Genomic DNA, 16,899 nt, shown 5'->3' on the forward strand with positions numbered 1-16,899 from the left:
AGATTCCCCAGCCCTTCAAGAAATAAGCTTGTCAGAAACTCAAAAACAACCTCTCTTGGATAGGTTGGGATTTATTTGGATAAACCACCCAAGACTCCACTTGCCATTGCAGAATCTAGAAGAGAGGAAAGAGAAGGAAGGTCAGGGATATCCCAGGAAGGTCAGGGATATTCCTCTCCTCCATTAATCCATTTCCCTGTCCAAGGCTCCCAAACGAAGTCCTGTGCTGGCCTGGGAAGGGAAAATCCCCAGGACAGGCAGAGCACAGCTCAAGGCCTTACTATGGAGCTGCCCTCAGATTCAGCACCTGCAAAAGACACTCAAAACCAGGGGCTTTCCAAGTTTCTCTAAGGTTTCAGAGCTTAAAGCAAAAAGGGAAGAGGATCTAAGCCTTTAGTGTGGCTTCTAAAGCTACAGAGCACAGCAACAGCACAACAATCCTGTGAGGAAAAGCCCAAGAGCTGCCTAATAGCTCACTGCAGTGACATCCTCCAGTGCCACTCCTGCTCCTTTGGCAATTTCAACTTCCAAACTGCCCTCAGCTTCAAGGTTCCTTCCACCTCTCCAACACAGAGAGGAGTCCCTACAATTTCACCTATACAATCATTCTCCTCTCCCTCCACCCCAGGACCTTCATCCTTAGGGATATATGACTTTCCTATCCTTACACAAGCCACTCTTCTCCCTGGAACTCCCTGGGAGGAGCATCACTCCCTCTGCAGCTCTCTTCAGCCACATCACTGTGGGAAGATCCCTCACTCCTCTTATCTCTCCAGTTCTCAGCTGATCCCTCTGCCCAAGCCAGCAGAACCCTTCTCCCCTGAGCACCTTTCAAGCACTACAGACCATGGACACCCTCTCTTTCTCAGCTGATTTAGGTCCTTCCCTCCTGATTTTCCTGCAGTGCTGTATGTTTCCATTCCAGCCTCCCTGATAGCACTGATCTTTCTTCAGTCAGGCACAGGGGAGGGAGGAACAGCCAGCAGCTCTCACCTTTAATCCACTTTTCCCCAGCATATCAGAAGCTCAGAAACCCGAGGATCACCTCTGCTAACCCTGCACTGCCAGCTCTCCCCTGCCTACAGTGCTCAATCTGCGCTCTTGCCAAACTGATCCTCCCAACCCAGACTCTTTCCAGCTTCTCTCCAGAAAGGCAGCTGATAATTATGAGAACTCTGAAATGCTTTTTTCTCATCCAGTGACTTTTTCATTAGCCACATCACTAATCCCAAGATATGTGCCTTCCTTCCAAACAGCTAAAAGGTTCCTTTGACCTATACTCTTGACTCCCAACCTTTTGCTCCTCTCCCCACACTGCTACACATCCTTTCACTTTGAGATCACAAGTAGATCACCCTAGAACAAAACCCAAGAGCTCTCCTCAGCCTCCCTCCCCACACTGCATCCATCCCTGATCAAGCTGTGTAATTTTAGAGCCTGTCTCCCTCTGGCCATGCTCCCTGGGACTCGCCAGCCTGGCAGGGACATGGATCACATCCAGAGTCACACCTGCTCCAAGGACAGAAATTTCACCTGCCAAAGAGCTACAGCTGTGTGAAAAGGGCATCCCTAACACCAAGAGAAACACTTCTGGTTTTGCTATATTTGCACACCAGGATTTTCTCCAAAGGCACAAATGGGTGTATTTTCTACCTATGGCCACAGCAGCCCTGCAAATACCCAACACAGCATGCATTTCCTGTATTCCACACCCATGCTACAGCTCAAGCAATCTCTGTCTCAATACAGAGAAGAAAACTCAAAAGTCTTCTCTGAAAGTGATTTTCAACCTTATTTTTCCTTCTTCTTCAGCCAAAAGCTTTCCTCCATCAATATACTGTGGGAAAACTGTTAGATTGCCCAGCTGTCAGGGGTAGGTGCACAGGCCCCTGAGCTCCCAAAATTCAGTGTGACCTTGTCCCTGTCCCCCTCAGATCTTCTCTTCCATAGCTGTTTTCACCTTCAGTTCTCTGCAGCCTCAACCAGCTCCAAACTGCTCCTCCCAGGGGAGCAATTCCACTTTTCCCTCACAGGAAGCTTTAACACAAAATAAAATGTCTCTCTTCTCCCTGGCATATTTTCAGGCAGGGAAGAACAGAGCAGTGACCCTTCCATAAAACCAAACTCTATCATTTTATTTTTCACTCCAGTCTATGGGAAGGACAAGGAAAGCCTGGTATTTAGCACAGATAAATCCCAATTTAGAACAGTGTCCTTTTTTAAAGTCAAGGGTTGTGACTTCAGTTATTGTCCCCAGGCACACTCAGCAGCTTCCAAGATCTTGGGATCGGGTAATGGAGCTGAGTTTCCTCCCTGACATCACCACACACTCCCCCTGTGTGTCCAGAGCCACGACACACTAACAGGTTTTGCCACTACAATTATTTTTCTTGCCATGGGGTTTCCCCACAAAGGGACAGGAACAAGGACACGACTGCAGAGCTCACCTGTTCCCTGGGCACAGCCACAGTACCCTACTTGGTTTGGGTTTCCCATCTCTCCCTTACCAAAGGATTACAAGAAATCTGTTTCAAGCCCAAGATCTGGCTCGCTCCACTTCCTGAAACACAAACTTCAAAGCCAAATCAGACTATTCCAGTGTTAATTATGGCTCATTTCTTCATTGAAGGAAATGAAGGATGCAAACAAGCCCACGTCTGGGGCTGTGGCAGGAGCCAAACCTCCATCCTCAGAGCAGGTAATGCCAACACTGCACACAACCACGCTGGTATTTATTTTCTTGTGTGTTTCTAGCATAGTTTAGTGACAATTTTTGAAGCGTGCATCCCTTATAACATCCAGAAACAACATAAATTAGTCACTCCTGGATGTCCTGACTGCTTCCAAGACTGCACCTTAATGCCAGATGAAGCAGAATTACGCAAGCTGCACATTATAAAAACTCTCCCAGGTCTTTGGGTGAAAGGCCCGAGTGAGGATGAACAGCACCATTCCAAGGCAGGCTCCCGAAACAAGGACCCACAGAACAGCTCATCCACGACTCTCCTCGAGCAGCGTTATCCTCGCTCCTTTTGTTTTCCTTTCTAACCCCGAGACTCTCTCAGGCTGAAGTCAGAGAACAACATGTCATTGTTCGAGCTTAATGAGTCAACGTTAATTTCCCCATTGTTTATTTAAACCCCCTTTCAAACAGCATCAGTAGCGTTAATTACGTTGAAATACTGATGTTTTGGCGAGGGGGCCGGGTGTGAGAAGGAAGAAGCGTTTTTACCACAGACAAGGGGGTCGCTGGCAGATGTTCGTACGGCGCGGTGCGGGTCTCGGGGGGAGTGATCCGAACCCTCACCGAGGGTGGGTGATTCCCCTCATCGAGGGCATCGTTCCCTCACCGGGAAGGAGCCCAACCCCTCCCGGGGGTGGTCGGTCCCATCACTGCAGGAGGGTTGATCCCCTCACCCTCTTCCCCTGCGCGGGGTCGGCCCCTCGCCACCACCGGCACAACACGCCGCCCGCTGCCCCCCGTGCCCGGGCAGCCCTCCCGAGCCGCGGGTCACCCTGACAGCCGGCCCCGGCCCCCCACGCTCCCCTCGGTGCCGCTCCCCGCCGCGGCGCAGCGCCGGGCCCGCACACAAAGCCCCGGTGGGGGGGTGGGGAGAAGGCGGCGGAGCCCAGCCCGAGGAGCCGCGGCCGCACGAGGCGGCACGAGGGAAGTACCTGGAAATCTCTGTCCTCGTTGAAGCGGGAGAACCTGTCCGCCATTTCGCGCCGGCCCAGCCCGGCCCGGCCCCGCTCCGGCCGCCACCGCCTCCGCCCTCAGCGCCGCCCGCCTGCACCGCCCCCGCCGCACCGCGCATGCGCCGCCCGAGGGTCACGTGCGCGGCAACGTGGGTCACGTGATCAGCAACGACGGGGGTCCCTCACGGCAGCGCCAACGCGCGGAGCGGAGTGGCTGCTGCAGCGGGACCTGGCGGGGCGGCGGCGGCAGGACTGGCCTGGAGACAGCGGCACGCCGGGGGTCGGCACGCCAAGGGGCGGAACGGGCTCGCACGGCCGGCCGCGCCCTCAGGGCTCTGCTGCGGCAGGTCACGTCCCGCCGAGCCTCGCTGCGCGTCTGACTGCAGATGGCAGCGCGCATGCCCGCCCTGGCAGCCAGTGGGGGCGCGAGCGGAGGCACGCGCGCGCCGGACAACCAATGAGGGCGGGAGTAGCGCACGCGCGTGCCTAGCAGCCAATTAGGGCGCGAGCTACTGCGCAGCGCGGGGCACCATTTCCCACCCGCTGCAACGCGCATGTGCAAAGGCGTCACACGGCGAGGGCTCGACATGGAGAGCGCGAGCTCCGCTTCAGCCTTCCCGCCCTCCCGGCTCGAGCCAATGGGAGCTGCCCCAGTCGCTTGAATGATGGACATGTGAGCCAATGGGAGCGCGGGCTCGCCACCGCCCCCCAGTGTGCGCAGCGGGCCGTGCCGCCTGCTGGCGCGGCGCATGCGCAGAGCCGGCTCGGCGGGGCCCGCGCGGGGGTGGCTGAGGGCGGCCCGGGGCCCCTCGGCGCTGGGAGCGGCCCGGGGCCGGTGAGCCCTCACGGGGATCGCAGAAACCGCACCCAGCCCTGAGGTGGTGCCCAGCACTAATCCTGAGCGCATCGCGGTGCTCAGAGCCAGCCCCGCGGTGCAGCCCAGCGCCCGACAGAGCCCCGTGCTCGTATCCCCGGCTCCTGCCGCACCCCTCAGGCCGGGCTATGAAGGCCTCTCCTCTCCCCTGAGTGGGAAGTGTGTGCCCCAGCCCTGCCCTCTGCAGGCCACAGCTGCAGGGCCACGGATAGTACCCTGGGGCTGGGGACTGGTGCTTGGTCAGGGTCTGGAGTCTGGGCCTGCTTTAGGATCGGGGTCGGGTCTCGGATCCAGATCTGGGTCTGGATTTGGGGGCCAGGACTGGGGGCTTGGGGCTGTTTGATGGATTTGGGGGCCAGGACTGGGGGCTTGGGGCTGTTTGATGGATTTGGGGGCCAGGACTGGGGGCTTGGGGCTGTTTGATGGATTTGGGGGCTGTGAAAAACTCCAGTCACTTTTCACAGGGGCCTTGGCTGGGTTTGGTGTCAGGGGATGGGGTCTAGGGTCTAGGTCTGGGTCTGGATTTGTGGGCAAGGCTTGCATTTGGGGTCTGGGTTCTGGGTCTAGGATTTGGGTCTGGTCTGCAGAGGTCTCTGTTTCGCCATCCCCCAGCACAGCTGTCACCAGCTGTCTCTGAGCACCGTGCCGTGTGTCGCCGGCCCTCCGCCTGCCCTGACAGCAGGAAAAACGGATCCCATCTGTCTCTCCATTCATTGCTTTCCCTCTCTCCGCAGCAGCCTTTCTGCCCGAGCCCTGCTGCCCTCTGCTGCCTGTCAGGGCCGGGTGAGGGAGAGGAGTTTGGGATCAGGGCTGTCTGCAGTGTGTTCTCTGAGCCTCCATGTGCCACCAGAGCTGTCCCTGAGGGGACACCTGTGCCCTGCCCAGCGAGGCAGTGAGTCCTGAAGCACTGTTTGTGCTTTGTGCTCCACGGGGTAGCTCTAGACACGATTTGTTCCTCCGGTGAGCCAGGCTGGCCTGTGCTGCCAGAACTCCTGCATGGAACATGTGTTCCCTCACTTGTTAGGAGGGAATGCTGTGCTCAGCCTGCTGCCCCACCACAGCAGCCCTGTGGGAATTCCCCCGGGATATCCTGGAAATAAAAACCTCCCAGGATAGAGAGCTGCTGGATGCCCCAACCCTGGCAGTGTTCAAAGCTGGGTTGGATAAGGCCTTGAGCAGCCTGGGTATGGGACTATCCCTACCCCTAATATCTATGATTCTAATCTTGCCTCTCTCCTGGGACCAGCCAGCCCTGTGTGCTGAGAAGGGCTTGGTGGCTGTGAGCTGGGACTTCTGCAGTGCAGAGTGGCCCTGTTTCTGTCTGTTTCTTGCTGGGCAGCACCATGATTGAATTTGCTCCTCATTGCCCTGAGAACATCCTGCTGGATGCTCTGCCTGTCTGTTTCACTCAACTTCCCACAAAAATCCCAGTGTCCATGTCAGGTCTGCGGTTCCCTCCTTATCCTCCCAAAGCACAAGGTAGGTCCACATTGGCAGGACTGGACCTGGTTCCCCTGCCTAGGAGCCTGACCCATGTGGGACACCCCTGTGGGTGACTCAGTCAAATGTCCTGCAGCCCAGCCCACCTATGGGTCCTGGGTGGGCACCCTTGGGCCCATTGCAGGGGCTGTGCCCACAAGGGAGCTCCTGACCCACCCAGGTGGTCACTGGGACCCCTGGACCCCCACCCACCATGCGGTGCTGAGCCAGACAAGGCCCTGCAAGGAGATGGGGCTGTGTCAAGCCAGGTGGGATGAACCTGGAACAGGGAATGTGGGGACCCCTGGGGAGGGTGGCAGCTCCCCTGGCAGGACCCAGCTGTGCTGGTGTCCTTTGCCCCTTCTCAACATCCCCCATCCCACTGGGTGCACAAAGCTGGTGCTCATCATCACCCATGGCTGGGGGGAACCCAGCTCTACCTGCCTGGGCTTTGGGAACCTCCAGGGGTGCTGAGCTCACAGCAAGGATGGTCCTGGGGCCCAGAGTGCTGCCCAAGGCCTCTCAGCCCTGCCTGTGTCACTTGGTGCCAGAGGGGTGAGCTGAGTCCCTGGGCTTCCTGCCCGGGGTGCTCAAGGGGTGCAGTGTCCCCAGGCCAGGGGACCCCAGAGCCCAGCATGGGCAGAGGCTCCTCACTGCAGGACCAGGAGCTGCTGCTGCATTCACCAGGGCCCCTCTTCTCTGGGGGGCCCTCTCTGGGCTGTGCTCCCCAGCCCTGCTGCCACAGGAGCAGGAGGGAGGCCAGGAATGAATGCCTCCCCACTTGGCATCTCCCTGTGCCAAGGGCCTCTGCTGCTGGGGACGTGTGCCCTCCAGGACCTGTGGCTTTTGGGGGACACATCTGCCCCCCTCTGGTGCCCTCTAGCCTGGAGGGACTGGCACAGGGACAGCTCTGTGTCCTACTGGGCACAGGGACAACTCAGTGTCCTTGTTGGGAACAACTTCATGCACCGTTAGACACAGGGACAGCTCAGTGTCCACAATGGGGACAACTGTCCCCACTGGGCATGGGGAAAGCTCCATGTCCCTGTGTCAGCTCTGTGCCCCCACTGGGTGACTCTGTGTCCCCAGTGGGCTGGGGACAGTTGGAATGGCTGTGTGACACCCTGGAGTGTGACACTTCTGGTCACACTGAGCCCACCCCTCCCTACAGGGGGGTTTGGTGGGTGCTGGGGGACAGATGGGCACTCAGGGGACCCTGAGAGTCACCACGGGCCAGTGGCATGGGCTCACTGATGTCCCCACAGCCAGCCCTGACACAGGAGGGTATAAATAGCAGCTATGTCACCTCCTGTCACATGCCCAGTGCTGGCAGGTCCCCTGCCCCCGGCTGGGGGCACAGCTGTTCCTGGGAGAGGGAGGGATGGCCAGAGGGGCACCCCATCCCTCCTGCACTTCCACCACCCCACAGACCTGCCACAGTTCCTGGGGGACATCCAGGGGTCCAGGTTGTCCCTGTGGGGACATCACTGTCACTGCCCTGGGGACACTGACCCCAACCCAGCAGAGGGACAGAGCTGAGATGGTTGGACCATGCCCACCCCACCAATATGGGGACCTATTGCCAGCTCCAGGTGTTTCCCTGGGGACTTAAAGGGCACTTCCAACCCCAAAGCAGAGCCAAAAGGGAAATTTGTGCCCATTTCCCCCCTCCCCTCCCCGCTGTGATCCCGTGCACTCTGTGGGCAGAAATGGTCACTGCGGTCTGGGGCGGCTCTAAAAATACCCGAGCCCTGACAGTGACAGCTGCAGCCAGGCCAGGGGGGCCCACAGCGGGGGCTGCCAGCCCCGTGTCCCCTCCCTGCAGGGACAGCCCTTGGCTCTTCCCACACACACACACACACACACACACACACACACATTTCTCCATTTCGGAGTCCCCTGGGGTCCCGTCCTGCTGCCCTGGAGTCCCAGCAGGATGGTGCCATGGGGCAATGGCTGTGTGCCCACCGTGCCCACGCTGTCCCCGCGGCCTGGCAGCCGGCACACAGCCGTGGCAGCCCGGTGGCTGTGGCTCTGGCTGTCCCCAGGCCTCCCCGAAGCCCCTAATCCATCTCTCGCAGCAGGAGATGCCTAAGCTGCCTTTTCATGCCGGCTCCTCCGCGCGCGGGCTCGCGCGCTCTCAATGCCGGCGCTGGCAGGAGATGTGTCCGACAAGCTGAGGGGATCCTCCCCCGCCAGCAAGGTCAAGGTGTGCTTAAGCCACTTTCCCCATGCCTGCCCCGGTGGGCTTTGTGCCCCACTAGCACCAGGGGTGGTTTTGGGGGACAGCACAGCTTTGGGGTCCCACCACCCCGAGGGATCCAGGTAGGCAGACCCATATTGTGGGGGGGCTCATTCCCCAGCTCAGTCTCGGGGTCACCCACCAGCCCCCTGATCCCAGCTGGGGACCCTCTGTGGTCCTTGGCTAAATCTGTGCTCGCTGCCAACCAGGCTGCCCCCAGGGCTTGGCTCACCCCACACACAGCCCAGGGCTCATCTCTGCCCCCAGCCCCCCTGGGCAGGGCTGCCCACAGACCCCTCCCACACACGGAGCCACTGCAGACCATCAGACCAGTTCAGACCAGTACCAGGCCTGAGCACTCCTCTCCCTGGCCCAAAGAGTAGGGAGCACACGTGTGTGTGTCTGCACACGTGTCTGTGTGTCTGGGCATGCAGGGCCCATGCCCAGGACCCCGTGTCACTCCTGTTCCCTTGGTGACAGACCCCCGTCCTCTGCTGGCACCTCGCGCCTGCCGCCAGCCAGGGCCTTTGTGCCTGGTTTTAATTAGAGGCTCTTAAGTGTGAAACAAAGCCGAGTGCAGGGCCAGGGGGCCCTTCCCTTCCTCTGTGCTCCTGGGGGACCCCCGAGGTCCCCATCCTGCCTGGCATCGCCTGCCACAGCCCCTCCATTCCCCACTTGTGCTTTGCCGTCCTCTGTGCCCATCCCTAAGGGACACTTGCCAGTGCCCCCTGGAAGTACTGCCCTTCAGAGTGGTGCTGGCCACCAGCTCTGCATGGGCCACGCGCAGGGCCTGTGCCAGATGTGGTGCCACCCCCAGGGCACCTGTCCCCACGGAGGGGGCTCAGAAAGAGGCCACCACTAGGGTGCTGCTGGGGGTGAGATGGGTGTTCCCAGCTGTGTCCCCCATCCCTGGCTTTGATGGGTGCAGGGAGGACCCCACAGGCATCCTGGCACCTCATGGTGCTGGGGGAATCCCAGGAAGGGGGGCTGCATGGGCACCATGTCCTGCTCTATGAGGGACACAGGAGCCACCAGACCTTTGGAGGTGGTGGTACCCATGGGCCTCCCCCTGGGGACCCTTGGCTGTTGGAGCAGGGGACTGCCAACACTGGGTGCTCACCAGCATCCCCCAGTGCCGTACTGGGATGAGTGAGAGTGGAGCAGTGGGAGGATTGGGGCTCCTGGGTGCCCCTCACCATGAGCAGCTCTGTGAGGACACGAAGGGGAGGTGCGGGGAAGAGCTGGGTTTGGCCTCATACTCCCAGGAAAGCCCGGTCTGGGCAGCACCCACCCTCTCCCACTGGGTGCAACACTTTTCTTCACAGTGTTCCCTCCACCCAGGACACCAAGCCCAGACCCCCCTGGGAAGTTTTGGGGAGGGGGCAGCACCCTCTACCACCCCTCATGCAGGGGCCTGGGGATGGGGCTGGGAGCCTGGTGACAGGGACAAGTGATATCAACAGGATTCCCTGGCCACCCTGAATGTTCCTGGGAGGGGACATCCCTGAGTGGGCAGGACCCCACTGGCTGCTTCCCTGGGGTATCCCCTGACACCGCCAGCCCACCCAGGGGTTCCTCTCAGGGCTGACTGGTGGATCTGCTCTGGGTTTTGCCCTCCCCAGGAGGGCTCGGCACCCACTCTGGGTGGAACCATGTCCCAGTGTGTCCCTGGAGGCTCTGGGGACCCTTGTCCCGAGGCACCAGCGCCCAGGAGGACAGGGAGGATGGGGACAGCCTCTGCAACCCCTTCTGAAAGTGAAACCCCTCTATCTCCACAAAGAGTCCAAAATCTGAAGCGTTTAGGAAGCCAAGATCCACGTGGCTATGCAGACACCCTTGTACCGCTCCGTCCCTGTCGCTGTGGGCCTGCGGGACATGATGGGGACATCCAACCAGACTGTGCCGCCACAGGGCCGGACCGGGAACGGGAGCGGGAACGGGAACGGGAGCGGGAACGGGAGCGGGAACGGGAGCGGGAACGGGCCGGAGGCAGCGCTGGCCGGGCTCCAGCCTCTGTCTGCCGCCTCCCGCCCGGGACCACCGGACACCCAGCGACCCCCGGGGCCCAAAGGCAGCACAGCACCCCTGGGTGCCCCATCGGGGACAGCCGGCCCTGGCTCCCATCTCACCGCCTCACCCCACGGCAGCCCCGGAGCCTCCGCCATCCCCGGAGCGGGGAGAGCCCCCGGCAGCCCCGCCGGGACACCCGGCACGTCCGGCCCGGGGAGGCTGGCGGAGAGGGGGGCCCTGCAGCATCGTGTGTCCCGGCTTTCCCCCCCAGGCTTTGATTTTGGAGCCCCCCCTGCCCTTCCCCCTCGGCCAGGAGCCGCAATGGTTTCAATTACGCTGTGAAAGGCGGTGGGGCCCCCTCTTTTCACGACAGCCCGGGTCTCCTGCTCACAACAAAAGCTTAAGTTACAGGAAAGGGAGAGAAAGGGAGGGAGGACGCGCAGGGAGGGAGGGAAGGGGGCTGCCAAGAGCCCCCCAGCCCCCCAAAACGGAGCGGACGGGGGCAGGGGGCTCCCCACCACAGCCCCCAAGGGAAACGGGGGGAAAGGCAGCCCCTTGCCTCGGGAAAGGCAGCCCCCCATTCTAGCGCCGAAATTTGGGGTGATCACTTACAGTTTTGTTCCCTCCAAAGGGAACTCCAGTGGGTCCCAGTCTCTCCCAGTGTGTCTGAGTCTCCCCAGTGTGTCCCGGTGCCCCCCAGTGCATGTTTGACTCCCCAGTGTGTCCCATGACCCCCCTGTGCTTGACCTCCCTGTGTCCCAACACTCTCAGTGTGTCTTGGATGGCCCCAGCACATCCTGGATCCCCCTGCTGTGTCCCAGTGTCCCCTCACAGTGTGTCCCAGTACCCCCTCATGTGTCCCAGCTCCCCCCAGCATGTCCTGGGTCCCCCCAGTGTGTCCTGGTTCCCTCCAGGCATATCCCTGCTGTGTCTAAGACTACCCCTCCCAGTGTGTTCCAGTCCCCAAGGCCTCTCCCACTGCCCTGTTTTGGGGATACCCCTGGCTGTGCAGTGGCCTTTTTGGGGTGCAGCACCCCAGGGTGGCCATGGGCAGCCCATGGGGTGGTGGCACTGCCTGGCTGACACCTGGGGACAAGGGATGTTGGGGCCAATACACCCTGTCCTGGAGGTCTCCAGTGGGGCGTGGGAGCTAATCCTGCTCCACTGCACCCTAAAGTGGGACCTGGGGACAGGGGGGGACCCCTTGCAGCACCTTAGAGGGGATGTGGGTCTTGGGATGGGGGGAGCAGCCCCACAAGTGGGGGTTCAAGGTGGGGTTAGGGGAAATGAGCAGTGCAGAGGACACAAGGGGGGCACAGGAGACACAGAGGGGGCAGAGGACATGGAGGGAGTGCAGAGGCCACAGCAGGGCTAGGGCACCCAGTGGGGGATGCAGGGGACACAGGGGACAGGGGACATGGGGAGTGCAGAGCACTTGGGGGGCAAGGGTACATGGGAGGAGCAGGGGACACGGGAGGGGCACAGGACAGAGGTACAGTGACCACGGTGGTTGTCAGGAGACACGGCGGAGAAGTAGGGGACACGGGGGGACAAGGGACAGCAGGGCACACAGAGTGGGGACCAAGGGGACACGGGGGGACAAGGGACAGCAGGGCACACAGAACAGGGACAAGGGGACACGGGGTGGAGCACAGGATAGCATGGCACACAGAGTGGGACCAAGGGGACACTGGAGGCACAGGAAACATGGGACACGGGGGCACAGGAGACATGGGACACGAGGGGCACAGGAAACACGGAGCACAGGGGACACGGGGGCACTGGGGGCACACGGGGCACAGGGGACACAGGGGACACGGGTGGCAGAGGCCACAATACAGTGCGGGCACACGGGGCACAGGGGACACTGGGGGCACTGGGGGCACAGGGGACACAGGTGGCAGAAGCCACAATGCCGTTCGGGCACACGGGGCACAGAGGACACGGAGCACACGGGACACGGGCGGCAGAAGCCACAATGCCGTTCGGGCACACGGGGCACAGGGGGCACAGGGGGCACAGGGGGCACAGGGGACACGGAGCACACGGGACACGGGCGGCAGAAGCCACAATGCCGTTCGGGCACACGGGGCACACGGCAGGGCCGCTCCCCGCGGCCCCGGCCCGACCCCGCCCGCGGGGGAGTTCGGGGGGGTTCGCACCGCTCGGAAAAACTTTGGGGGGGGGGGGGGGGGCGGTGACCCCCGGGGCGGGGGCGGGGCTGGTGGGCGTGGTCCGGGCCGGAGTGGGCGTGGCGGCCGCGCCGTTTGAATGTGATTGGCGGAGCGGGCGGGGCGGGGGGCGCTGGCCCCGCCCGGCGGGGACGCGGCGCTGCCCCGCACAAAGGCGGCGGGAGCGTCCGGTGCGGCCGCTCCGTTCCCCGCGCCCCGGGACCCCGGCACCCCCCCGGCACCCCCCCAGCACCCCCCGGGACCCCCCTCCCGCCACCCTCCCGGCACCACCGCCCGCCCGCCCGCGGCTCCGGGAGCAGCAGGAGCGCCAAGTTCGGGCAGCGGGAGCAGCGCCGCGGAGCACCGGGAGCGCCACGTCCGAGCACCGGGAGCCGTCCCGCCACGCACAAGAGATCGAAACACCGGGAGCCGTCCCGCCGGGCACGGGGTAGGCGGACAGCGGGCAGCGGGAGCCGTCCGGGCAACGCCGGGTGCGGGGGATTCGGGCGCCGGGAGCCGACCAGGCGGGAGCTGAGAGTATCCCGTCAGCGGGGACCGTCCAGCCAGCACCGGCCACGGAGGAGCTGATCCCCGGGAGCCGTCGAGTCAGCATCGGGCACGGCAGATCAGGCCAGCCGGAGTCATCCAGGCGGGACCAGAGCGTATCCAGTCACCGGGAGTCGTCCAGGCAGCACCGGGCACGGCAGCCCCGGACGGGAGGATTGGCCGTCCGGCGGGGCACCGGGCACGGTAAATCGGGGCGCACGGCTCGGGGCACCATGGGCCCCCCCGGCGTGCTGCCCGCCCTGGCCTGGCTGCTGGCGGGGCTGAGCGTGCCGGCGCCGAGCCGGGCCCAGCTGCACGGCGAGAAGGGCATCTCCATCCCCGACCACGGCTTCTGCCAGCCCATCTCCATCCCGCTCTGCACCGACATCGCCTACAACCAGACCATCATGCCCAACCTGCTGGGTCACACCAACCAGGAGGACGCGGGGCTGGAGGTCCATCAGTTCTACCCGCTGGTGAAGGTGCAGTGCTCGCTGGAGCTGAAGTTCTTCCTGTGCTCCATGTACGCGCCGGTGTGCACGGTGCTGGAGCAGGCCATCCCTCCGTGCCGCTCCATCTGCGAGCGGGCGCGCCAGGGCTGCGAGGCCCTCATGAACAAATTCGGCTTCCAGTGGCCGGAGCGGTTGCGATGTGAGAACTTCCCCCGGCACGGCGCCGAGCAGATCTGTGTGGGGCAGAACCACTCGGAGGACGGCGGCTCCCCGGCGCTGCTGACCAGCGCCACGCCGCTGGCCGGCCAGGGCACCCCTGGCGCCCCTCGCTACGCCACCCTGGACCACCCCTTCCACTGCCCGCGGGCGCTGAAGGTGCCCAGCTACCTCAACTACAAGTTCCTGGGGGAGAAGGACTGCGCGGCGCCCTGCGAGCCCACCCGGCCCGACGGCCACATGTTCTTCAATGAGGATGAGATCCGCTTCGCCCGCATCTGGATCCTCATCTGGTCCGTCCTGTGCTGCGCCTCCACCTTCTTCACCGTCACCACCTACCTGGTGGACATGCAGCGCTTCCGCTACCCCGAGCGACCCATCATCTTCCTCTCGGGCTGCTACACCATGGTGTCGGTGGCCTACATCGCCGGCTTTGTGCTGGAGGAGAGGGTGGTCTGCAACGAGCGCTTCCAGGAGGACGGCTACCGCACCGTGGTGCAGGGCACCAAGAAGGAGGGCTGCACCATCCTCTTCATGATGCTTTACTTCTTCAGCATGGCCAGCTCCATCTGGTGGGTCATCCTCTCCCTCACCTGGTTCCTGGCCGCCGGCATGAAGTGGGGCCACGAGGCCATCGAGGCCAACTCCCAGTACTTCCACTTGGCCGCCTGGGCAGTGCCGGCAGTCAAGACCATCACCATCCTGGCCATGGGGCAGATCGACGGGGACCTGCTGAGCGGCGTCTGCTTCGTGGGCCTCAACAACATCGACCCTCTGCGAGGCTTCGTGCTGGCCCCGCTCTTCGTCTACCTCTTCATCGGCACCTCCTTCCTCCTGGCCGGCTTCGTCTCCCTCTTCCGCATCCGCACCATCATGAAGCACGGCGGCACCAAGACCGAGAAGCTGGAGCGGCTCATGGTTCGCATCGGGGTCTTCAGCGTGCTCTACACCGTCCCGGCCACCATCGTCATCGCCTGCTACTTCTACGAGCAGGCCTTCCGCGAGCACTGGGAGCGCAGCTGGATCAGCCAGAACTGCAAGAGCTTGGCCATCCCCTGCCCGCTGCACTTCACCCCCCGCATGACCCCCGACTTCACCGTCTACATGATCAAGTATCTCATGACTCTGATCGTGGGCATCACCTCCGGGTTCTGGATATGGTCTGGCAAAACCCTGCACTCCTGGAGGAAGTTCTACACTCGGCTCACCAACAGCAAGCAGGGCGAGACCACGGTGTGACCCCCCGGCCCCGCCGCCCTTCGGCCTGAAATATTTTTTTTTGGGGGTGGGGGGGGAGGAGTTATTATATATTTTTTATTTTTAGATTTATTAACGTCTAAGGGGTGTCTCTCTTTCTCTTTGAATTTTTTTTTTTTTTGTAATTAAACCTGTAAATAGCATTTGTAAAATTAAGTATATATTTGTATTTAAAAATGTGGAAAAAGAGAGGGAGGAAATAGGAGGAGAGGGAGGGAGAAAGAGGAGAAAAAGGAAGGAGAAGAGGGGAGGAAAAAGGATGAAAAGGGAAAAAAACAGTGGAAAAGGGAGGAAAAAAGGGGAAAGGAAATGAAAAAGGAAAGGAAGGAAAAAAGGAGGAGACGAGGGAAAAATGAGTAGCAAGGGGTGAAAAAATGAGAAAAGTGAGGAAAAAGGGGAAAATGAGAGGAAAGGGAGGAAAAAGGTGGGAGAGAGGGGAGGAAAACAGGAGAAAAGGGAGAAAAACAGAAAAGAGCAGAAAACAGGAGAAAAGGGAAGAAAAAGGAGAAAAAAAAAGGAAAGGGAGAAAAAACAGGAGGAGAGAAAAGAGAAAAAGATAAAAAAAGAGGGGAAAAGAGAAAAGGATTAAAAAAACAAGGAGAGAAAAAGGATCAGAGAATAGAGAAAGAGGTGGGGAAATGGAGAAAAAAGAGGAGAAAAAGGGGAAAAACACTGCCAAGCCTGGGAGAGGACCCTCGGCCCCCTGCTCCCCCCTTCCCGCTCTGTCCCAGCTCCCTCCAGCCCTGCTCCGCTGGCCCCTGGAAAAAAGGGTGAAAAAAGGCAAAAAACCCCCAAACCAAGCCCATTTTTCTCACTCTCCTTTCAAAACTCCCCAAGAAAGTGGATTTTTTCTTCCCCACCCCTTTGCTCCCACGAGACCCTGAGCTGGGGCTGCCGCCCCTGGGGGCTCTCCCTGGGCCCCCCTACTTGGCTGATGACTTTTCCTCCCAAATCCCTTTTTTGAACAATCCTACACAAATACAAATGAGTCCAAAAAATGCCAGATTATTCCCGAGGGCTTTTTTTTTTCCCCCCAAAAAAAAACCCCAATAATTAAATTGTGGGGGTTCCCATGGATTCTGCTGGGCCCCCCCACTTCCACCGCCCCGTGGGGATGAGCCGGTGCCTCCCTCCAGCTGGAACAAAGCACTTTGAAAGGGGGAAAAAAGAGATTTTTAACCCAAAAAATGAGGAATTTTCAGTGTGCAGAGGGAGGGGGGGCCTCTCCTGTGTCCCCCCCCGGGAGGAAATAGCTCACATTTTCTCTGGGATTAGGGGTTTGGCTGGGGTGGGCCCTGGGTCCCGACTCGGGTTCGATCTGTTGGGGTTTGGGGGATGCTGGAGGGGGATGTAGGGGAGTTTCAGCTAGAGGGGGACAACTCAGGGCAGGGAGGGGGGGCTGAAAGGATGGATTTAATCAGCTGGGTTTAATTGGAATGAAAAAAAATACTCTTCCCAAAATGGAGAGGGAGACCTGGCCACGAAGCGCTGGCCCCAGGGGTGCCCCAAAATCAGCCCCGGGGAGCCTCAGCCCTTCTGGTCTCCCTTGTTCCAGGGGATTTGGGGATCCCTGGAGCACAAAGAGGGATTGCTGGGGCATTGCACCGTTCCCCTTCCCCCAGCAAAGCCCGGGAAAATCCCCAAACCCCCTTAAAAATCCCAGTCCCGCGGTGAGGGCGAGGCGGGAGCTGAAGGGGTTAAGGCAGCGCCTCTCCAGCACATTTTGGAAAGGAAAAACTCTTTGGATCCGGTTTAATTTTCCAGCGATGACTTGGAAGGGGGGAGAGAAGAGGGGGAGAAACTTATCCAGGGCTTCTTTTCCCCCTCCTCTGCCGTTTGGAGAAGCAGTTTGGGGGTCGGGCTGGGCTGGTCGGGACCCCCCCCAGCCCCCCCTTGGCAACCCCCAGGACACCTCAGCATCCCCTGTTACCCCAGCCCCTGCTCTGGGAGCCTCTG

General features: G+C 60.9%; 2 protein-coding genes across 2 annotated transcripts in view; one reads left to right on the forward strand and one right to left on the reverse strand.

Annotated features, from left to right (window-relative positions):
• The window catches only part of GPATCH8 (G-patch domain containing 8), a 55,425-nt gene extending 51,655 nt beyond the window's left edge, over nt 1-3,770 (reverse strand). Inside the window, 1 exon segment of the mRNA XM_036399154.2 lies at nt 3,676-3,770. Within this exon segment, the coding sequence (XP_036255047.1) occupies nt 3,676-3,720 (45 nt within the window). The 5' untranslated portion in view covers nt 3,721-3,770.
• Nucleotides 3,771-12,708: 8,938 nt separating this feature from the next.
• FZD2 (frizzled class receptor 2) lies at nt 12,709-15,566 on the forward strand. Its single transcript, XM_036399165.2, has one exon. The coding sequence runs from the start codon at nt 13,252-13,254 to the stop codon at nt 14,923-14,925; it is 1,674 nt and encodes a 557-aa protein (XP_036255058.1). The 5' UTR covers nt 12,709-13,251; the 3' UTR covers nt 14,926-15,566.
• Nucleotides 15,567-16,899: the final 1,333 nt, after the last annotated feature.

Source organism: Molothrus ater, chromosome 27, assembly GCF_012460135.2.
Source record: "Molothrus ater isolate BHLD 08-10-18 breed brown headed cowbird chromosome 27, BPBGC_Mater_1.1, whole genome shotgun sequence".
Lineage (NCBI taxonomy): Eukaryota > Metazoa > Chordata > Aves > Passeriformes > Icteridae > Molothrus > Molothrus ater.